This window comes from Macaca nemestrina, chromosome 6 (assembly GCF_043159975.1).
Source record: "Macaca nemestrina isolate mMacNem1 chromosome 6, mMacNem.hap1, whole genome shotgun sequence".
Taxonomy (NCBI): domain Eukaryota; kingdom Metazoa; phylum Chordata; class Mammalia; order Primates; family Cercopithecidae; genus Macaca; species Macaca nemestrina.
Genome location: NC_092130.1, coordinates 64,308,099 through 64,332,651, shown reverse-complemented (window position 1 = coordinate 64,332,651; position 24,553 = coordinate 64,308,099). Strand labels below are relative to the sequence as shown.

The following is a 24,553-nucleotide window of genomic DNA, read 5'->3' as shown; positions in this document are numbered from 1 at the left end:
AGATTTATCTTTTTTCAGGCTGGTAAATATGGACTTTTTATTATGGAAAATTCTTTAAACATATACAGAATATAATAAGCCCCCATTCATAACCCAGCTTTGGGAACACCTTTTTCAAAAATACTTCATCTAGCATTTCTGTTGAGTTTGAAGTAGGAGGTAAAGTTTCCTGTTTTAACTCAGTCCACCATCATAGTAGAAAGTTCTTTGCTTTTAACACTTCATCTAGCCCCTTTCTAGACATTTCAGTTAGTCTTTTGATATACAAATATTTTAGACATACTTATAGAATGCATTCATAGAAAAGAAATTGCCAGATCAAAAGGCCTATGTATTTGTAATTTATACATTACCAAGTTGTTCATAGGAGGTTATACCAATCTATACACCTACCAACTCTAAAGATACATTCACTAGACTTTAGGTAGTAGTAAAAGAGTAACACCTAACAATTTATTATGTTAAAAACTCTTAGAGGTAATACCGATTGCAGTATAAACACTAATGAAGCCTAGTTTAAGAAAGAAGGCATTTGAAGGTATATGTGTTATTAAAGTTTTACATCTGGTAAGCTAGTAACACTTTTCAACAAAAGATCTTAATAAAACTTCTTGGGCCTTCCTTGAAGTCTTCCCATTTCCTTTTTAGTTGTTGATGTGCCTGGTGTCTCTCAGCCATTGATGCTAACTCCTTTGGAACATTCTGGTTTGCTGTTTCTAAAATATAAATCAATTGGGTGGCAACCCTCAAATCATTTCTAGTCACAGGTGTAATTGACACTCCACTCCTTCCGGCTCTTCCTGTGCACCCTATTTAGTGTACATATTCTTCAGTGTTCCATGGAAAATTGTAATTATATATATCTGTAATATCATGGACATCAAGACCTCAGGAGGCTATGTCAGTAGCAATTAATGTTCACTTGACCTATTTTAAAATTCTCCAATGCTCTCTCCCAACCAATCTCTCTGTTCTCTATCACCATGCAGAGACTCTACTGATATATTTCCAAGTATTAGGTCACTTGATAAATGATCTGCAACTGCCTTTTGGGAAATGAAGACAATCACTTTGTCTCTGGGTGAAATACTGTCTAGAAAACTTTAGATATAAATTCATTTTTCTTCCTCTGTGGTGATCATTGTATTTGCTTCACTAAACTTATGGCAACCAGATCCAGTGTACCAGCACAGACAAGCATGGGCTCTTTCAAATAAGATTGTATGAGTCAATGAATTGAATATGACCAAGTTGCCTGGTCATAATATTCTGCCTATCTGGGTGCACATCTAACAAAATCTTCATTGTCTTGGGTTCAAACCCCATGTCCAGCATCTTGTCTGCTTCATCTAAAATCAAGTAGGTTATGCTTCGCAGGCTGACAAAGTTATTCATTTGCAGATCATTCAGTCTTTTGGGAGTTGCAATTATGATATCAACACCTTTCCTAAGGTCTTCTATTTCTTTGTCTCCATCTCCACCACCATATACACAAATACTTCTAAACTTTTATTGCATCACTCAGCTCACACTTAAAGAGTTAGCTCCTGAGTAGGCATAAGGACTAACATGCAGGTCTATTCCTTTTTCCTCTATGTGTTGGAAGTCCAGATGAATATATCCAGGCATTAAATAGCATAATGTCTTTCCTGTCCTAGTTTGGGATACCACTCTCAGATCTTTTCCTTGCAGAGCAATTGGCCATGTCTGTGACTGAATAGGTGTTGGTTTTTGAAAACCTGCCTTTTTAATGTTTTCCATAACTTCAGAATAACATTGAAAGTCATCATCAAATGTGCAAGTAGAATTGGGGATAGGACGTTTCTTATCATTTTTCAAGTCATCACACACTATATTAAAATTTTCCTTCCTCCAGTTGTCTACTTGCACTTGGGACATTGAACTTGTTGTTGACTCTTTGTAAAAGGTTTTCTCAATTGGTGATAAATCAATTCTGCGTTCTGAATTGTAATTTGCTTTTTTAAAAAACACATTTATCTATTACTACTTTTGCTTTTGTTTGCATCGCCTTGCTGCCAAAAATGTTGACTAATGATTCCAGATGTCCTTTTATTATTTGGATTTTGATGTTTGTTGTGCTTTGGCTATCCTTCATTTTTGACCCACCATGACCGATCACTGCACCAGCTAAGTCGTTCTTCAATCTGAAACAGAGCAGTGGCTCCCAGTGACTAACGGCTACAGCCTCCAGGGATATAGAGGGGTCTCTTCGGTGCCACTTCTGCCACCCCTATATCCTTCACAACCTCTTTGATTCAGTTCCTCTGCCAACCTCCTCTCTGGTGCTCAGGATACTGTTGAGCTTCACCAGGTAGCAACAACCCAGGTAATGGCATTGGCTCCTACTTTTTGGTTAGATGAGAGTAAGTGCATCTGACCAGCTCTGCACTACCTGACAGTGCTGTTGTAGGACTTGTGTCAAGATGTATCTATTTTACTAATCTTCTTGTAGAATCAGTTTTTGGCTTCATTGATTTTCTCTATTGATTTGCTGTTTTTTATTTCAATGATTTATATTTTGATCTTTATTATCCCCTTTCTTCTTACTTTGGCCTTTATTTTTACTTGTTCTGTATTATGGTTGACACAAACTCATTACTTTAATACCCTTTTATTTCTCATATAGGCATTTAATATGATAAATTTCCCCCCTAACTATTGCTTTAATGCCATGCCACAAATGATGTTATGTTGTTTCTTTTTTTTTTTTTTTTTGGTAGTTCAGAATACTTTCTAATTTCCATTTTGATTTCATCTTTGACTCCTGTGTTATTAGAACTGCATTATTTGCTTTCCAAATGTTTGGGTATTTTCTCATTTTTTATCGAATGCCTGACATTTAAACTTTTATGTTGTTGAATGCTGGATTTGGTTATATTGCTTAGAGAATGCTGGCCCTTTTGTATAGTAACTGAAGTTACTTGGTGATCCTGTTGATCCTTGTTTGATTCTCTTGAGCCGTGTTTTTAAGCTCTTTGAGAATGACTCTCAAGAAGACTTTACTCTAGGGCTACTTTAGGTCACTACTCAGGCATCACCCATCTGGACTCCCTCTGTTGAATAATCTATATATTCTGAAGATTTCAATACTCTGGCTTGAGAAAATTCCACCAACTCCAAACAGTATGTGAACTCTGGGAAGTGTTCAGCTTACCCTTCCCTGGTACGTATTCTTTCCCCAACAGCTTCTCTTTGCCTGACCTCATGATGATTAATATTTGACCAAAGATTTGAGGGGAATCCTATGCAGATTTCTGGAAGTCTTTCTCTGCATAGTTACCTCTTCTCTTATACTCTACTCTGCAAATTCTAGCTGTCTAGGTGTCCCTGAACTCTAATGTCTGTCTCTTCAACTCAGTGAGACTACTGAATTGTTTCAGTTTCTGTTTCCTGTGCTGCAGTTTAGAAACTGCTTCAAGGCAGAAAAACAGGGTAATTGGAGCCTTTGCCTTGTTTGTTTCTCTTCTCTTGAGGATCACAGTCCTGTGCTTCTGGTTATCTTATGTCTGAAATAGTTGTTTTATATATTTTGTCAGGTTTTAAAACTGTTTTCAGCAGAAGGCTGATTTGAGCCTATGTTACTCCCTTGTGGTGGCAAACAGAAGTCTCATTATCTTTAGATTTGGGAATGCTATTAATTATAAAGTTAATCTCTAGTCATCTTCATGACATCTTAGTTTAGTTTAGTTTTAGTATTATTACATTATGTACTTCAAAGCAGGCAATGCATTGGAAAGGACCCCAGGCTTGGGAGCTGGAGCCTTGATTCTGGTACCACTGTGCGCTTGCTGGCTGTCTAATTAGTTGCATAAACTCGTGGGGAGTCAGTTTTCACATCTGTAAATTAAGATGGTGGGACTCTTTAAGGTCTCTTCACTTTTGAAATTTAGTAAGATAACTCATATAATCCCATTTTTGTTCAAAGATTTCCAGAATACTTCTTGCATTTTTGAGTCTAGCATTCCCTTGATTAAAGAAGGAACTGAAAGATATTTAAAGAAATGAAAATAGAAAGATCAAGATCAAATAAGGAAAGTGTGAAATAGTTGGTGAAAATTAGGATATTTTGTGGTGCCAAATAAAGGTGAAAGCAGCATGATTAAAATCAATAAATTTGTGCAGGTATAGACAGAGTGAACAGAGAATAGAAAGACTTCCTTGCAGTTGCAGTTTATGCTAGGAAATCTGGCATGGTGATTAGGGTATGACATACAAGAGAGAAATTTGAGCAGTATTAGGAAAAGAATTTGTAAGTCTCAAAACAAGGTTGGAGACCTCAAGTGCCAGACACATGATGCTGATATCACAGAGGAAAATGTCATTTCATTATCCTATAAAAGTGTCAAACCCACATATTTCATGTGGCTGAGCAGTTCTCTCTGGGAGATGGTTTTGCACAGCAAAGATTCATATCCTGTGTCTTTTGAAAATGGGTATAGCTAGCATATTGAAAAAGCACAGCTTATAGAATAGTAAAAACACAACTTTGTTTTTCTGTTGTCGTTTTACAGTGGGAAATTTAGTCCGTGGGGTAACTTTTCTGCTCTGCATGAGGACCCCAGCAGCCTATAAGTTCCTGCTTATTCTTAGGTGACAGGTGATCTACAGTAGCTAAGTCACAAATAAGTTAGATGTGAAAATTAGAAAATCTAGTTCTGTGTAATATTCAAACCTTCAAACTTAAATTTACTGTTAAACCTCCTTCTCCTCCACCTCCATTTTCTCCCATTCTCCACTCTCTACTCTTGGGCTGGTTTTTAGGATGGAAGTCTGCAGTAAGGTAGAGGGTGGTAGTCCTTCTTCTTTTCTTTACCTCATGTTTCTACTGTTCTTTGCCTGTCTTGATAGCTGCTATTTTGATTCCATGGGGGTCCATGGGGCTGGGGTGACAGGGAGAGGTGATGCATAGGACTTCTTACTTGAGCTGGCACTGTTGTCATTTTTTCTCATTCTCGTCTTACAGGTGCATTTTCCCCTTGAGATGTCATTTTCCTGGATTATTCATTGTTTTCCCTCTTTTTTTTCTACAATTTCCTTGACTCAGCAACTTCTCCTATTTCTTTGTTCTGATAGTCATCATGACTTCTTCCTTAGCCCATAGACACCGAGCAGCATATCTCAAAGCTCCTCCAGACTCCTCCAGGTGGCTCTATTGGACTAACCCAAGACAGTCCCCATACTGGCTCACTTTGTGTGGTAGGGGACACAGCTCTTGCAAGGAACACTCATGCATCCCTGGCCTGAGACTGGCATGAGTCCCAGGGCAGCAGCACTCCAAAGAAGTCAGCCATTCTCATGCCTTTTAGATCCCCACCTGGTAGGAGTTAGACCTTGGCCATACTGTCAACTTCATCTTTCTCAAAAGTAAGTTGGGCTTCTAAGCCTCTCAGCCTGAGGAAACACTTTCACTGCTCTCTGAGGGATTCTCTCCTCCAAGCCCAGTTAGAAGGTTGCCCCTCCTCCCAACTCCCTGAGAGCATGGAAAGCTTGGCAAAATAATGCTTACCCCTCCCATCCATCAAGAGATATCTTCTATGATCTCTTTTGTCTCCATTCTCTGACCCTTCTTCTGTGGCGCTCATGTAGCTGAGAAGCCCAACAGGAAAACCCAGGTTCTCAAGGCCATTTATTTTGAAAATCTTCATAACATCTTTTGGCACCTTTCTGTGGAATTTTACATCTATTATGTTTTGTTGCCTGGTGAAAACTTCAGTTTTCAGATTCTATTACACAAGTAATAAATGAACATGATTCATAAGCCAACCCTTGAACCACATGGATGTGGTTCACTGGATGTTACACAGTCCAGTAAGTGTAACATCTGGCTCTACTAAATATTTTGATTTCTGAGTGTGTTATTGTGTAAAAAAAACTGTGTGGGAGGACAACTTTCCTAAGAGTTTTATTTAACACTTGTCCAACTATGCTATTCAGCACCTGTTAACTGGAGCTGTAGGCATACAAAGTTCATAAAATAATTTGGAATGAAATAGCTTACTGAATGGATGTAGTAGATTTTTTTAATGTGGTAGTAGATTTATTCTCCAAGGGTGTCATGGGGTTCTTGACTACAAAGAAACCAGTGAGTCCGTGATCCACTTCCAGCACGAGAAAACAGTGAGTCCATGATTCTCTTTCTAGACAAGAGGGCAGTAAATTTGCTCTGCAATACTGACCCACAAGGAGACAAATTCTCCAAAATTAACTCCCTCACCAGCTGACCATTCTAAACACAGACTTAATGGACACCATAATAGCATGTTTCAGTGAGATTTGAAGGGAGGAGAGGCTGGTGGATGGTTCTATTTTCTGAGGTTAGAATATCTTTAGAGGGTTGCTTGAGTCCAAAGCACAGAGAAAAGGGAAGGAAACACCACTGCGAGGTTCCCAGAGGTGGCATAATTAGATCATATGTGCTGCTGGTTAGACCTGACTTCTGCAGTTAAGGTTGAGAGCCAGAGACTGTGTGTTGTAGGGATTTTCCCCAACTTTTTGTTTGTTTGCATCAAACTAGGGAGGGAAATAGTTGAATTAAATTTGAGAGACTTTATTTTACTTATTTGGAGACCTGAATCATGGAATTGGAAGATGCTTGCTTGATGTTTGATTTGCTAAAGTGGTGACTCTTTAAGCTAGCATCTCCACCTGCTTTTACGCTACAGGTTCACTTTTGGAATCTGTAAAATAAAGTTTCCCACTTCCTTAAAGAGTCTAATTTTCTCTCCGCTCCCCACCTTGCAGCCTTTTTGAGATTCATAAGCTTTGTGAGGTCATGGCAGCTGAGAACGTATGATCAAGCTTTACCTCCTATAGTTTCTGTTACAAAGACAATAGGCATTTGTTGGCTTTTAAAAAATACATAAGCATATATTTTTTAATATGCCACCAGTTGTACGAAATATCCTATAATTTCAGAGGGCTCAAAGACCTCCTGAAGGCCATGCATGAACCTGGAAGGGGGTTGTTTCTCCCAACTTTAGATGACTCATGGGCTCTTTTTCCATCTTGCTGGATATCTTAATCTCTCTTAGAATCACAGTTTTAGGGTTCTGAGTGGCCTTAGAGATCATCTACATTTTATAGAAAATTTAAGTGGTATATTAAGCAACTTTCCCAAAGTTACACAACAGCCTTTACAGATTCCAAGCAAGAACCCAGGTGGCTGAATTTCCTGTTCATGCCTGTCCTTTCCACTATATTGTCAATGGCTTGAATTTTCTCTACTTTGTCCCATCCCCTTACAGACAGTAACTAAAACCATAAAACAAATGCCAGTATAACAAACTCTGCCAAAGTACTTTATGTTCTTTTGCATATGCTGATATCATGCTGCTTTTATTTTATATTAGCTCTTGGCTAAACAGATACTTATACAATTGCTGTGAACCCAGATTTCTGTCAACTCATACAGAAGAAAAAGATACATAACCTCTCATTTCTAGCAGTTTCAAATTTACTGGGGAGACAAATATAACTCATGTTTAACCTGTGGTCAGCTGTAGCCCCTAGAACATTTTTTTTCAATTTTTAATTTTTGTAGGTATAATAGTAGTTATATATGTGTGTGGGGGTACATGAGATACTTCGATGTAGGCATGGAATGCATAATAATCACATCATGGAGAATGGGGTATCTATCCCCTTAAGCATTTATCCTTTATGTGACTAATTATACTCTAGTTAATTTTAAAAGTACAATTAAATTATTTTGACTATAGTCACCCTGTTGTGCTATTAAATACTAGTTATTATTCATTCTTTCTGTTTTTCTTTTGGTACCCATTAACCATTCCCACGTTCCCTAACCCTGGGACATTTAAAGATGCATCTGAAACTAGTGATTTCCGAACCTCCATTCCATCCTGTAACTTATCGCTCTTTGAATTCTTCTATAGTTCATCTGTATCAAGAATGATTTATGAGATTGGAAGGGATATAGGAGAATTCAAAGGGGATTTATTGGTAAATTTAATTACCAAAAATTTAAAAGCTCAAACAGCAGTACAAGGTAAATAGGGTCATTATTTTCTAGGTGGAGAAACTGGGACTTAACAAGATTATGTACTGTCCAAGATTTCTCAGTTGGTAGTAGATGGAGTGGAGTACGGTCTTGCAGTGAAAGTAGCTGATGTCAGAGCCCACAGGGCTCCGTCCAGTCTATGCAAGTAAGCATATAATGATGTGGGCAAGAGCAAATAAGCCAAACAGGCCTTACTATAAATTATTGTTTTTGTCAATACAATAAGGTTATGACACCTCAAAATAGCTGACTGAGAGGGGTTTGCATGTGCCAACTGTCCTGTGTGTCCTTCCTAAATCTGTGTGAATTTTTATGCGAGCAGCAGCCTTATGATGGTGAAGGAAGGATCACAAGGGTAAGTAATGGATGGCATACACTCTTGAGATATCTTTGTTGAATTCACCTTTTATTTATTCAAGAATTGGGCCTGATGCAAAAACAAATGTATCAGAGACTTTAAGTCTCAGGACCTTAGTTGAAAAAGGAATTTAGCATCCACAGTTGTCATCTAAAGACAGGTTCCCAGGTAAGCAAGTCTTCACAAATGGGATAATGAGACTGCAGGGTTTGTGTGTGTGTGTGTGTGTGTGTGTGTGTGTGTGTGTGTGTGTTTGTTTTGAGAAGGAAGTTGTTTGCTGGGACCTATGCTGTCATCAGACTCAGGCAGTGGTAGCAGAGGGTATACCTGACATCTTCTTGTCTGCTCAGGGTATTCTTGTCCCTAAGTTTTTCCCTGTGAGTCACCAGTGTGTGGTGGGATTATGTCACTCTTTGTATTTTGTGTGGTGGGATAATGTCACTCTTTGCATTTTGCCATGGAGATAGAGGAACAATCAGTAGGGGTTTGATACATTTACTCATATATAATGGAAAGTTGTTTTGTTCAATCAGCATGTACCCATATTGTTTACTCCCAAGGGTGTCCAAAATGAAACTTTTTGTAAGTTTTTAGCTAGAAAGAAGAGGAGGCATGTGAGAAAAAGAAAAAAATGTAGACATTCTTCCACTGACTTTTACTTTAGTGGAAGATGAAAGCAATGGACCATTCTCAAAGAAGTACTCCTAGCTTTATAAAGACCTGGTTCTCAAAAGACTGGTGTTGCATATTTGCTATATTTGTTTCTATTCTGTTTGTAAAAGGTTTTAAAGGTTTACGACGTAATAAAGCAAATACTATTTTGTGGTTGAAAAGTAAAGAGTGTGCTTGTATTTAGGTCTTAGGAGAATTCTAAGGTGCCATGATAATTGGAGTGTGTTGGTGTGATGGGGTGGGCAGTGAGGAAGATGAGAGGAAATTTCCTCTAACACACCAGTCTAACAAACCATCATCTCAACATTTTTTTTTATTCCACTGGGTTGAGATAAAAATAAATAAAAATTTCCCCAAAATGTATTTCAGGGCCCTGTTAGCATCCCAGCTGGAACCAACATTTGCCAGGTATGTTTTCCCTTGTTTTGATGAGCCAGCTCTGAAGGCAACTTTTAATATTACAATTATTCATCATCCAAGTTATGTGGCCCTTTCCAACATGCCAAAGCTAGGTAAGTAATGCTTTCTGTCTATATCTAGCTGTCTGTCTATATAAGTTTTGTAATCGCAATTACACCAGTAGCTTTTCCAGGCAGTGTATTATGGTGTGTTACAATTACGGTCTACTATAATTAGGTAGAGCAGTCACCTGGGGTATGTGTCGGCATCCACATCTTGGAGATGGTAAATCCTGATTCCTTTCGTATTAGAAGCTGCGGATTTTATACTGTTCTTATATATAGGCAGTCTGTCTGCCTCTTAGTTTGGGCTTCAACTGTTGATCATTAGTGATAACAAGCTGGTGGGCTTAGACTGAATCTGGTGCACAGCTGTGTTTCATTTGGCTCATGTGCCTTTTTTTCTTTTTGTTAAATCAGTTTCCAACTTTAAAATATCCAGAGATTTTACATAAAAATTTAAATGTGAAAACTTAGAAGTTCTAACAACACTGGACCTACAGCTCTTACGTGGCAGTGATCAGTTACATTTGAGAAGAGGCTTTAAGTCTCAGGACCTTAGTTGAAAGGGAATTTAGCATCCACAATTGTCATCTAAAGGCAGGTTCCTGGGTCGACAAGTCTTGCTGTCTCCAGCAGGAGGTTGGCTGCCTCCTGCAGCCTCTTCTCAGATGATCCTCACCACTCCCTATTAGCGTACACCAACCCATTTCACTTCAGGTGCCTGGCCCTTGTAGGCATTTCAGTTTGTGATTCCAGCTTTAAAGGCCCCAGATTGCTTCCACTAAAGTCTTAGTTGAAACCTGAGAGTAGTAGAATTGTACCTTGTTGACCTACCATGGGGCCTGGGCAGCTCTAGATTAAGTGTTGTGAGAAATTGGCTGGACTAGAAAACAATAGAATTAGGTGGGAGAGAAAGGAGGCAGATTGGGGACCAAGCTTATAGTGCTCATGGATTTGGCCCTCAAGCCCATATTATTCGAAATGCTGATTCAGGCCCAAGATGCTGTTCTGAGATTTTCCTAATGTAGTTTTGGATAGCTTAGGAGTAGGTGGAGAAATCTGAACTGCTGGACTATGAGGAATAGCTGGAAAGGAGTAGCTGGGTGACAATTGACTTGACAAATTATTTCAAAGACATGTTATTGCTTAGATTTGCTGTGATTTGAACTAAAATAAATTTCTCTAGGTCAGTCTGTAAAAGAAGATGTGAATGGAAGCAAATGGACTGTTACTACCTTTTCCACTACGCCCCACATGCCAACTTACTTAGTTGCATTTGTTATATGCGACTATGACCATGTCAACAGAACAGAAAGGGGCAAGGAGGTGAGTGAGGAAGATTCTGTAGGTAAGGAAGAGTGTACTGGCTGCAGATTATTCATCTATTCTTTTCTGCATCCAGTGGTTATGCCTGCATATCCCAAATCGATTCCTAGTTCTCTCTCCCAAGTCCTGTAAAAGTTCTTAGTGTGGCTTTGCAGAATGGGACATAACATTTCCTATTGCCATTCTTTGGATAGGTTTTCATGGAAAGACTCCATATTAAACCCACTCCTCAAGGCAAGGTCTGTGCCCCCTCTTCCCCATGTGTTTCTGCTTTTGCAGAAGACAGGAGAGAATGGGGAGCACTGCTACACTGGCACCTTGATGTTTGGGTTTAGTGTGTGATGTGTACTTAGCCCAGGGTTAATGGAGTCTTGAAGCTTGGGTGATATTCAAAACAGTTAGCAACCAGCGTGACCGGGCATCAACCAGTCAAAACAGACACCAGCCAAGAACAACTGCTATGGCTGAAATGGTGCATGCAGGTTAAAATATTATCCCTGTTGTTCTGTAAAAGGGCCATATAACAAAACGACCCCCAAATGCAGAAGCAGCTGAGAGACTGAGGAAGGAGGCAGACAAATCTAGTTTGTTGGTTTGGGATGTTTTATTAGGGGAACTTAAAGACAGAAGCAGGTCTTGGCTGGCTGCAAGACAAGTAGATCTTTGCTCTGCAATTCCCCAGACCCAGGGCTTATATCTTCGGGGAAAAGCATACATGCTCTGGAAGAAATGTGTAGTTGGCCACATCACAGCCTATGATTTCCAGAACAACAAGGGTGGTTTTGAAGGAAACTTACTAGAATAGGTGTTTCTACATAATGAGTTAACACGTTAAGTAGACATTTAGAGGCACTCTTAGACTTAAGGTTAGTCAGAAGTTACATAGTGGATTAGCATTTAAAATAAAGTCGCGCTTGTCCCCATACCTATCCAGAAGCTGAACTGCCATATTCTTCAGTTCTGGAGCATGCAACGCTGTTTCTGAGTTGTGTAAAGTTGGCACTCTGTCCTGAAACAGCTGGTTTTCACCCAATTACCCCCTTTATAATAATCCTTTAGGAAAATATGGAGGTTATACTGGCAGTGCTTTATATACTGGTTCACTCCCTATCACAGTGGGCCTTAGGCCCAGTTCTTTCTAGACACATAGACTTCATCGAACTGAGAAAAATCAGGCCCTGTAGCTCGCTAACATACTCTCCTGGGCCTGAGATCTTCCAGGTTTGCACCGTTGACATGTGGAGAAAAGGAAGCTGTGGGTGAGCTCATCAGGGGAGAATCACTCAAAGCTACTCCTCCTTTACAACTCCTAACCTAGTGATGAATTAATAATATTGTGTTGGCTGAGCAATTCCCAAAGCTCCTCCTTACTTAATGAATTAATAATACTGTGTTAGATGCAAATGACAGCTTGTTATCTTCCTAAGCTGTTGGCTCCAGTTTGATTTTCCTATTGAATAATTACTAGTAGATCCTTGTCATCTACAGATATAACACTGGCCAAGTTAAACGTGCATGGCTCATATTGTTAAATCTGCTCAGGCATGATTTGGAAGCATGTGCTTTGAGTTTGGCAAGGAGGAATGGGCCCCATGGCTCCCATAGGTAATGACAGACCAAAGGTGATTCCTCGGCTTCCATTATCTCAAGTGCCTTGTTGTGGTAAGTGCTGCCACACAGTCAGCAATTCTTGTAGAGGGATGATATCTATTTATCGGTGAAAGATCACCCCGGAAAGGATGCCAGCTGCCATAGAAGCAACAAGGAAATGCAGCATGCCTAAGAAAGTCATGTTCTTAGCCAGCACACTGAAGTTTGGCATGAGTCTATCAGTGGAATGTGAACATTTGGCTACAGCTCAGCTTTACAAAGTTAATGAGTCCGTTACACACTCTGCAGAGGAACAAAAATAAACACTTGGAATAGAGTCCAACCCGTTTACAAATTTCTCATTAAGTAACAGATAAAGATTTCGTGAAATGGAAAGTGTGGTTCATGTGTGGCATGAAAATAAACATAAGAAACATGTAAGTAGTTCAGAATTTACATAATTCTAGAAATGCTTTTAAGCAGAAATAAAAGCACAGTAAGACGAATATGTTCTTAGAGGGCACAAATCTGTAAATACTGTGATTCTTTCGTTTCCTTAGCATTTTCTCTAACGTTTTGCAGAGCGTTCTTTCTTAAATTAACTGCATTCACAACAGGACGAATATTTTAATTATCTCACTTGGTAACTTTCATTCCAAGATCTTTAAGTTTTATGCATGTTCTTTAACATTAATGCTGGCAATTCTATTAAAAATTGCTTACCTTTTGTTTTTGTAGAGTTTACAGTACTTTCAATTTACAGTAAAAATTAATGTTAAAACAATAGGATATTACTTACCAAAATCACACAAATAAGCTCCAATTACCCAAACAATAGAGTGGTTGCACAAAACGGACAAAACATGGCAGAGATTTCCTTTTCCTTGCTAAAGTGGAAGTGTCATTTTGCAATAGAATAACAAAAGAATTATAATTTACTTGCTTCGACAGCTTTAAAATTATGAGACATTTGATGAACTTTTTTAAATTAGGAGAATTAACCTTATTTCAAATTTTGAAAGTAAAGTAGGACTATTAATGTTGTAACTGCCAAACCATTTTAAATTTGCATGATTTAAATATGCTTAATATGTACCATACTATATAACCTCCCCTCACAGTGCAATTCTGTTTTGGATCATTAGTAATATATCCTAAAATGGGAAGCAAGGGCCTAAAGTGCACAAAATGCCTATAGAATCTACACTTACTGTAGGAATAGATGGTGGTACGACACATTCCAAGGGTTGTTTTATGATTCCAGATTGTACATGCTATTGTCAAAGATTGAAATACGCTTTCGGGGGAATCACTGTTCATAACTTAGTGAACAGCCTTCAGAGGTTTTCTCAGGACATGTAGGCATGCAAACATTTTATTGTGTAGCTTCTTCTGAAAAGGTAAGACTTTGACTCAGCAGCAGGGAATTGGAGCAAGCAGACTACCTCTTTACAAAATCACTACTGGTTTTCCTAATCACTGCTTAACTGTTTTGATTTAGATACGTATCTGGGCCCGGAAAGATGCCATTGCAAATGGAAGTATAGACTTTGCTTTGAACATCACAGGTCCCACCTTCTCTTTTCTGGAGGATTTGTTTAATATCAGTTACTCTCTTCCAAAAGCAGGTGAGGTAATCTTTTCCTTTCAGTGCATTTGGTTTCCTGTTATTTGGGCCCTTGGTTGAGGCCTCAAGATACACAGACAAACCCATAAGGATCCACTGTCACCATTTATACCTTCTGAAACACACAGAGGCCCGCCGGTTCTTTCTCTGTACAGAACCATGTGCTCAGCAGCTGCTGGGGAGCTCTCAGACTTTTTAGGTCTCTCCTGGCTACTCAATGGAAGCCTCCCATCCTCTAGACCCTGCTTTCTCTTTCGTGTTCAGGCGTTTTCTCTCATACTGCAAGTTTGCAATGCTGTGTCTGGATCACTTTAGCTAGTGGGCTTTCAGAAGTTACTTCAGTTCCCTTTACTAAGTTGTACTTTTTAAAATATCCATTAGCTGTGAATCACTGAATTAGGACTTAGCGGTCCCAACTGTGAATTTTCATTGTATAAAATTGGAATGATATGTGAATATAATATGATCCTTAAGAAAATACGTAAATATTTAACCTTTCTATGTGGTATGTCCTTAAAATTGTATGAGTCACTCAGCTCAGAAAGTTGTTCAATGTTTTTTCTCTCTAAATTGAAAGTATCATGTAAATGTATTTTGTTCCTCTGACACGTTAGTTGAAGACTTGAAAAAAGTATGCTCTGCCTATACTGGCAGATAGTGGAAGAAGGTGGGGAGTAAATATTTGGGAGCTTGAGCCTTCTGAACCCCAGGAAGTCAGGGTCTCTGCAGCTTGAGCATTCTGGCTAAGGAGGAATGGGGAATGAAGGGATGGAAACCACCCTTGGCCCATACAGAAATCCTGGAGGTAACACCTATAATTCAGGGATTTGGACGCAGCAGGAGCTCAGGCATGGAGACTAAGCTCCTGGCATTTCTGGGGCTTGAAGCTCCCAAGATGCCCCTTGTCTTGGCAAGAAAAGTTCTATTTGTATTTATTTAGATGAGAAGTCCAGAGTCATCCTTGACACCCTGTTCCCTTGAAGCACACCCTCGATCTAATTAGTCGCCTTATCATCCCCTACATCCATCCATCCATCCATTCACTTCTTACTGTCCCCTTGGTTCTCCCTAGTTTTCATCATCATCTCCACCACAGCTGTACTCTCATAGCTTCTCCATATTCCCTCCAAGCCATCCTTCATATGAAACCAGAAGGATCTTTCCAGAGAAAATCTGATCATGTTACTGTTCTCTTTAAAACCTCTGTGTGACCTCCCATTGCCCTGAGGGTTAAGTCCGAAGTCAGTACCATGTCTTTCTAAAGGTGCTTCTCTTACCAACCTCTCAGGGCTTTTGGCAGTTCCTGAGTGGGAAGGATGCTCTAGCACTGTCTCTGCTCACTCCTATGCGTTCACCTTCCTCTTGTCTCCACCAGGCTCTTACACATGCAGTTTGCACATCCTGAAATGCCTTCTATCCACTGCTTAATTCAATTCTGTTTCTCAACTCAGTGCCTCCTCATCCAGGAAGCCTTCCCTGACTTCTTTTCTCATACTTCCACAGCATCCTGCGTATTCCTCCATTTGAACTCTTGACCAATTGTATTTTAATGATCTCCCTCATTAGATCTTGGAGTTAGGATCTGAAGGGTCTTTTTCTTTGTGTCTCTAGAACCCATGGCAGTCAGGTGGTCAACAGCAAACTTTTTGGGGGATGGAGGAAATAAATATATGCGATTAGTTCAGTAATTCCACTTAAATTCTGACCAGATTATTAATTCCTGGACATCAGGGATACATTTGATACTTTCTTTGTAACCTTCATAGCATCTCAACTGATGTTACCCTATGAGCGCTCATAGGAGGCACTCAATCAAAACCTTATTTTTATTGATAGGTGATTAAAATAAAGAGTTCCTCTATTACTGGGTTTTTAGGAGAAAGATAACTAATGTTTCTTAGTTGCTTTAACTCTTTGCTGAGTCACAAACAAAACAAAACAAAACAAATGCCTCCCCTACCAGTATTTCCTGCATATGCCATACCCTTACCGTCAGTGAGCTGGGTGAAAAACAATTTAGTTTATTTCTTCTGTGTTGTTCTTTTAGCTTATTTTCTTGTAGCTTGCTCAATGAATTCTAAACTTTAGAATCTAAGATTATATGAACGGTGTTCATGTATCCCTAATATAGAACAGTATTTTTTCTCATGTTGCTATCATTTTAATTCACTCTCAAGTCAAAAGTTGGACTGAATATCAAAATATTATAGTGACTGATAGAGCTAGGTGTTTGGGTTATTATTGTGCCAGTTGACACTTTACCTGTAGGCTATGTGCCAAATTTCCTATACCTACACATATTAATTATTAGACTCCTATGTATTTTAAAGATAAATCATTTTAATTTTTGATTTTTGATGATTAATGATGACCATTTTGAATAAGATTTTTGGCTGTTTGAAGTATTTCTTTGGTGCATTGTTCATGTTTGGTTTTTTCTCTGTTTTCTCAGAGTTCTTTAAATATTAAAAAGTTGTCTAATTGTTTGTGGTATATGCTTTAAGTATTTTTCCCTATATTATTCTTTGCCTTTCAAATTTGTTTATAGTGTATTTTGGTGAACTAAAATATTTATTTTTATTTATTCATTTTTTGAGACGGCATCTGACTCTATCACCCAGCCTGGAGTGCAGTGGCGCAATCTCCCCTCACTGACACCTCCGTCCCCCAAGTTCAAGTGATTCTCCTGCCTCGGCCTCCCCAGTAGCTGGGATTACAGGTGCGCACCACCATGCCCAGCTAATTTTTCTATTTTTAGTAGAGACAGGGTTTTACCATGTTGACCAGGCTGGTCTTGAACTCCTGATCTCAAGTGATCCGCCGCCTCACCCTCCCAAAGTGCTGAGATTATGCGCATGAGCCACCATGCCTGGCTAAAGTATTTAATATAAATAGACTATTTTTAGAGCAGTTTTAGGTTTACAGGAAGATTGTGTAAAAAATAGAGTTCTCATATATTCTCTCTTTCCTTCCATCTCCCTCCTTTCTCCTGTTGTCAATATCTTGCATTAGTATGGTATACTTGCTACAGTATTGAAACATTATTGTTAACTAACCTCCCTAGTTTATCTTATGGCTCAGTTTTTGCATTGTACAGCAATATGGGTTTTGGCAAGTGTATAATGATCAGTATCAACAATTGCAGTATCATACAGAATAGTTTCACTGCCATAAAAACCCCCTGTGCTCCATCGATTTATCTTCCCCTGCTTCCCCTGAATCCCTGACAACCACCAATCTTTCTATTATCTTTATAGTTTTGCCTATTCCCGAATGTCATATAGTTGGAATTGCATAGTGTGTAGCTTTCCCAGACCAGCTTCTTTCACTTAGCAACATGCACTTAAAATTTCCCATATCTTTTCCTAGCATGATCCATCATTTCTCATCACTGAATAATACTCTGTTGTATTGATGTACTGCAGTTTGTTTATGTATTAGCCTATTTAAGGGCATCTTGGTTGCTTCCAACTTTTAGCAATTATGAATAGAGCTTCTATAGACATTTGTGTGCAGGTTTTTGGGTGGGCATAAGATTTCAGGTCATTTGGGTTAATTCCAAGGAATGTAATTGTCAGATCTTATGGTCAACTTATAGTGACTGTACCATTTTGCATCCCCACAAGCAATGAATGAGAGTCCCTGTTGCTCCACATCCTCATCCGCATTTGGTGTTGCCAGTGTTTTGGATTTTAGCCATTCGAGTAGGTGTGTGGTAGTATCTCATTGTTTAATTTAAAATTCTCTAATGACAATTGATGTTGAGCATCTTTTCATATGTGTATTTGCCATTTAAATATCTTCTTTAGTGAGGCGTATGTTCAGATCTTTTGCCCATTTTGTAGTTGGGTTGTTTGTTTCCTTACTGCTGAGTTATAAGCATTCTTTGTATATTTGAATACAAGTCCTTTATCAAGAATATTTTATTTTAACATAGTCAAAATAATTTATTTGCTGGCTTTTGTCTTTGGTATTAGTCTTTAAAAAGCTTTCTCTGCCTTCAGGTTATAAATATTCTCTTGTATTTTTTGGCAATTTTATGATTTCATTTTGAGATATTTAAAAAATCCCATTTTTTGGAAAATATTATTTTATATTCTCCTCCGTTTAAATCCACTTAGATATAATTGCCTTGCCTAGTTTTGACAACCATGCAATGGAAAACTGGGGACTAATGATATTTGATGAATCAGTATTGTTGTTGGAACCAAAAGATCAACTGACAGAAAAAAAGATTCTGATCTCCTACATTGTCTCCCACGAGATTGGACACCAGGCATGTGGTAAAATGTTCTTTCTATTTCACGTGAAGTTATTTTCCAGGTGTGCTACCAAAATACCATAAAAACTCCAATAAGACCCTGGCATCTTTTAAAATACCATATTTTAAAAAGAAAAACATCGCAAAGTATGACAGTGAGTAAAAATGGGGAAGACTCAGATTCAGGGTGGATTTGAACTACTGGTGACAGATCATAGGAAGGAGACTGTACAGTTCGTCTGAGGGCTGGGTATTTACATCCAACAATTAACTTTGCTCCGCAAAGTCCTCTTCAGGAAAAGTAAGCCATGCAGACACAGGAGTATTTTATTTTCATTTCACCTAAACTAAGGGCTATTCAAAAGGATCACTGAAAGCTATGCACATTTCATCAGCAGATTGTTATAAATTTCTAGTTGTTGTTGCTGTTGTTGGAGAGAGGTTAAATGGATGCAGGTAATACATTAGCAAGGTGGCAATAATTAACCCTTGAGCTGCATTCCCAATGGTTGTGTAAACGACAATCCATTTAATCAGATCATTTGCTTTTGCATTGGGATTTTAGAAGTTTAGCTGTTTAATTTGATGAAGATTTTCATATCTGCATTTCAGTGTCTGCTCCATTAATACAAATCTGTTAAGAAAGAAAGAATCTCAACGATGTTATCTTAGTAATGAGGCTCCATAAGAAGTTTTGGAAAAGAGCGATTTACTAGGATTGACTAATACCCTGGTGCACAGTAAAACACACACATTCACAAGTTTTATTAAGTCACCCAAAGTGTCCTTTTTTAATGATAGCCTAAGTGACACATTGTTTTGCAATACAGGCTATTAGTAATTATAGCTGTTATAAGAATTTGGTTAAATACCAGGCCTTGGGTTTGTTAGTTTGGAAATCATTGTTTTTCTTTCCTCATCCTGTTCATCATCCATTTGGCACTGTTTTTTTTTTTTTTTTTCTGTTCAGTTCAAACAGAAAATAATTACAGCTGAACCATATTGCAGAACATATGATTACTTGAGTGATTTGTACATGGCACAGATCAAATTATGTTCTTAAAATATAAACAACTGCTTAAAGTAAAATCCAGTTGCAGCCTATTTAGAGTATAAGGTACTAGAATTAGTAGGTGGCAAGTCAGCATTCAGGGCTTCTGTTTTATGGAACTAAAAACAACTTTTGGGCCAAGTGGACAGTTTAAGAAATGCTATTCTAACTGACCTTATGTTTAAACATCGCAGTTTTAAAACAAAAATTGCTTTTAATCACTGAACATGGAATATTTCTGAGAAAAAAAATGCATGACTAATATCTCCTTATGTGAAAACAACTTGTTTTTTTGCTGTCCTGTCTTCAAGTTTTGTTACTGATGACAAATAAATTTTAATTATGTCTTTTGACCTTACATTTACTTAACATGCAATTACAATGAATATAACTTAAAAATTAAATTTAAGAAAGCTCTTTTTTCTTCTCATTTCCAAAAGTGGTTTGGAAACTTGGTTACCATGAATTGGTGGAACAACATCTGGCTCAAGGAGGGTTTTGCATCTTATTTTGAGTTTGAAGTAATTAACTACTTTAATCCTAAACTCCCAAGAGTAAGTATGTTTATTAAGTTTATTTAACATTTTTTCTACTAATTATAGAAGTAATGCATATTAATTCTTGAAAATGTATAAAATACAGGAAAATACAAGAAATAATAAATTACCTATAATACCAAAAATAATTTGTGTTATCGTTTTGATATATTTTTTAAAAAATTCCAGGCTTTTTATCTATTGTAAATGTTTTTGAAAGTGGGGATTACATAAAATTTTATATTGCTTTTTTTACTTCATATTCTACTTCATATTTCTACCTATTCGTATTTCCACTTCATAATCCTGAGCATTTCTACAAATCATTAGATCTTTTTTAAAAAGATTTTAAATGACTACCTAAGATTATTTTCACTTATTCCTACTACATATATTTCTTATTCCTACTATATGGACTATATATGTATATAGTCTAGGTCTTGCTTTGTCACCCAGGCTGGAGACAGGGTCTTGCTCTGTCACCCAAGCTGGAGTGTGGTGGCGCGATCTTGACTCACTGCAGTCTCGACCTCCTGGGCTCAAGCAGTTCTCCCGCCTCAGCCTTCCGAATAGCTGGGACTACAGGCGTGTGCCACGATGCCCAGATAATTTTTGTATTTTTTTGTAGAGATGGGGTTTCGCCATGTTGCCCAGACTGGTCTCAAACTCCTGGACTCAAAGGTCCACCAGCCTCGGCCTCCCAAGTACTGGGATTACAGGCATGAGCTACCGTGCCCAACCTAGAGTGTATTTTAAAGCAACTGTAACAGTAGTGTATGGCTTTTATAAGTAATATGATACTTCATATTTAATACTATTGCTGATATTGTTTTGCTAATTTGAGTAAATAGTAATATTGAAAAATAAATACATCCATGTGCAAATCTAATTCTTTCAACTGTAGGTTTTACTTCTGATATTTAATTTATTTAGGGTAATTATGTAGTGCTTTTAGAATGCCATGATAAAACCTAATTGATTTGATTTAGCTATCTAAATGTTTAGACTTAATGTTATCTTTTGGTATAAACCTCACTTCTTTTATAAACTAGAGGTCCTTTCTTGGTTTGCATCTTCTTCCCCTCCTCTCTTCTGTCTCCTGTAACCTCTCTGGTCCTCAGGATTGCTCCTTCCTGCCTCTTTGCTGGTCCCCTTCTCATCTCAGCTCCCGTTGTTCCAAGGCTGGATTATTGACCTCTTTTCTCCTCCCTGCCTTCACTCATTCAAAGTGTTTATTAATATTTAATGCTATCTCTACTTGCTGGATCTTCTTTACAGGCTAAATCTATTCATTCTGAAGGAAATTCTAAGATGATATTCTTTCTATTATTTTGGAAGTAAGCTTTCCTTCTTTTATGAAACTTGATAATGGACGGTAGGTAGATGGTACTTGTTTTGGTTGATAGTTTGGCAGGAAAAAGAAGTTGACAAGCCTATCTTAGTGCCACAGAAACCTTTTAAAAAATCTCTTTTTATCTGTTTGTGAAATCACAGATCTGGCAAGCACTGATGTAGTGCAGTCTTTTAACACCCGAGTTCCATGCCACCTCCCCGCCCTTTACAGACACCCTATAAGAGTCCCCCAGCCCAGTCACTCGGCAGCGCCTCTCTCTTCCTCCCCCTGGACTATGCACAGGCCCTACTTGTCCTGGAGGAAAGTTTGGATGTCATTATATAGATCAGGAGACTGAAGTACTGAAAGGTTAAATGACTTGCCCAAGGTCATTTGCCCAATCGGGACAGGCCTGATTTTATAACCAGCTATCTGGGTCTAGTCTGATGACAAGCATGATGATAACAACAATAATACTGTATTTACCATGCAGTGAGTACTTAGAACTTAAGTGCCAGACAGTGTGAGCACTATACATACATCATCTTATTCAGTCCTCAAACCAACCGTATGAGTGCTGTTGTTATTTCTATTTTACACACGAGGAAACTGAGGTATAGAAGCATTAAGTAAGTTGCTCAAGGTCTCATAGTTATTAAATGTCAGAACTGAGATTCAATTCCAGGTCATGCTAACTGCGAAGCCCATGCTTTTAACCACTGTGCTCTATGGCAAAAACACACTGGATTGTTCTTATCCTCAAGAAGCTAATGGGGTGTGTGTGTGTCTTCAATATACAATTCTTTTCATATATATATATACTTTATCTACATATAGTATGTATTTATTGTCTTAGCTGTCTCCAACAGTCCTTTCCACTTACTCTATGCCTACAAAATCATTTGTATCTCTCTTTCATAACTTTTATTCACTCATGGTTAGTGCCATCTCTAACTTCTTTTAAAAGGAGTTGGATATGTCCTAAGTTAACTCTGTGGATAGAGTTAATAAGGGAAGAAGTTTAATTCCCGTAAGACAATGAAATTTACTCTATTTTCTTAAGTAGATAGAATACATCATGAACATCAATTTCAGTTACCTCTTATAACAACTAAAATGGTTAAGGTATTATCAGTATCTCACAAAACTTGCCAAAAACATCTTCCTGGTATTTTTGAAGCTAAGATTACAACGTTAGTCTCTTTTTGTACCTTTTAATTATTTCTTTTTATCATTAGTTTGTTAGTCAGTCTTTTCTATATCTCTTAGTTGCTTGTGAAGCTGAGTGAAAGCATCAGATCCTGGCGATTGAGGACATTGCCACGTTCTTTGTTTTTAAAAAGCTTAGCTTTCCTTTCAAAGATTTTTGGAGATCAAGAACTTTAACCTCCTTTTAATCTAATAATGTGATTGAAATTGAGTAACAGAATCATAGACCCTTAGGCAGAAATAGATTTTCAATTTTTTTCTATTTCGAGGTCTAGTTTCAGCTGATATGAATGGATTATGCTCAAGGGGTCAGAACATTAAGGACGAAGCCTTTTTGGATCTCTGAAGCTCTAGCCCTGACATTGCCACTCACTGACTTTCCTCCACCTTCCTGCTGCCTGATCTAAGAAAGCAGCAGACTTGGTGAAGGGAAAAGGTACACATGGGCACTGCAGCCATCAGATGTTACTCTGCCTTTACTATGACGGTAAGCTGAGGAAGGCAGATGGACACCTCTGAGCTTTACTTCCTCATTTGTAAAATGGGTTTCATGCAGTCATTCAACAGATGATAATGGCATCTGCTAGGTACTGTTGAGACAACTACCACTAACTAGGTACTAGTTTTATGTACTTAAATAGAATTATTCATATTATCTCATTCAATCCTCAGAACAATTCTGAAGGATAATAATAAAAATAATGATAAGTAATCACCACAGTGGTTAACCCTTATGGAGCATGTCCTATTTGCTATCTGTTGTGCTTGTAACATTATGAAAATTAATTTAGTCCTCATAATAATCCTTTGAAGACATTGTTGTTTAACCCATTTTCAGATGGCAACTGAGTTTCAGAGAGAGAAAGTTGGTGGTCTTTGATGAGTCACCTAACTCCTAAAGGACGGAGGAAGGATTCGTACACAGGCACTTTAACTCCAGATTCTGTGGGTTTTTTTTTTTTTTTTTTGAGACGGAGTCTCACTCTGTCGCCCAGACTGGAGTGCAGTGGCCGGATCTCAGCTCACTGCAAGCTCCGCCTCCTGGGTTTACGCCATTCTCCTGCCTCAGCCTCCCGAGTAGCTGGGACTACAGGCGCCGGCCACCTCGCCCGGCTAGTTTTTTGTATTTTTTAGTAGAGACGGGGTTTCACAGTTTTAGCCAGGATGGTCTCGATCTCCTGACTTCGTGATCCGCCCGTCTCGGCCTCCCAAAGTGCTGGGATTGCAGGCTTGAGCCACTGCGCCCGGCCCAGATTCTGTGTTTTTAATCATCATGATATTCTGTACAAATTTATTACAATAAATAGTGTTATATTTCTAAGGATAAGAGTAGATTCTATGCTGTGTGTGGTGGCTGACACCTGTAATTCCAACACTTTGGGAGGCCAAGGTGGGAGAATCTCTTAAGCTCAGGAGTTTAAGACCAGCCTGGGCAACATAGTGAAATCTCGTTTCTACTAAATTTGATTTTAGTTAGCTGGGCATGGTGGTGCACCCTTGTAGTCCCAGCTGCTCAGGAGGCTGCAGTGAGACGATTGCTTGAGCCTAGGATATTGAAGCTGCGGCGAGCTATGACCACACCAGTGCACTCCAGCCTGGGCAACAGAGTGAGACTGTCTCCAAAAAAAAAAGGGAGGAAATTTTAATAGGCCTTCTCTGACATATTGCAGCTCGTGGGACAAATTAATGGTGACTATACAGATTCACGTTATCTAATCACTATATGCAGTAGCTAGTTTTATTTATTTATTTATTTTTGTTTGTTTTTTAAAGCTGACATCATGTTTTATGTAATGTTTCCCTCCAATAGAACTGAAACAGGCTACGGACAGCATCACTTTATGGGAGGCCCAGAGTAGAAAGACCTTTAGAGTGTTGAGGAAGAGGTGTTTGTCTCACTCATTAATTACCTTGTATGGTTATAGTGATATCAAGAAGATTACATAAAACCTTATGCCAGGCAGGCAGAAGAAAGAAAGACAATCTGTTCTGATGGGGTTAGGGGAGACCCACAAAATGTAGAGAAGCAGTATGTGCAAAAATATTCATTAAAACTGGTTAAAACAGCAAAAAGCTGAAAGTAACTTA

General features: G+C 38.3%; 1 protein-coding gene and 1 pseudogene across 1 annotated transcript in view; one reads left to right on the top strand and one right to left on the bottom strand.

Annotated features, from left to right (window-relative positions):
* LOC105500008 (laeverin) overlaps positions 1–24,553 on the top strand; it is a 73,574-nt gene that overhangs the window by 17,816 nt on the left and 31,205 nt on the right. Inside the window, exons 2-6 of the mRNA XM_011772912.2 lie at positions 9,441–9,583; positions 10,719–10,858; positions 13,950–14,076; positions 18,197–18,351; positions 19,828–19,941. Of these exons, the coding sequence (XP_011771214.2) occupies positions 9,441–9,583; positions 10,719–10,858; positions 13,950–14,076; positions 18,197–18,351; positions 19,828–19,941 (679 nt within the window). The remainder of the gene's footprint in view (positions 1–9,440; positions 9,584–10,718; positions 10,859–13,949; positions 14,077–18,196; positions 18,352–19,827; positions 19,942–24,553) is intronic.
* Positions 599–2,394, bottom strand: LOC139363657 (probable ATP-dependent RNA helicase DDX43 pseudogene; annotated as a pseudogene).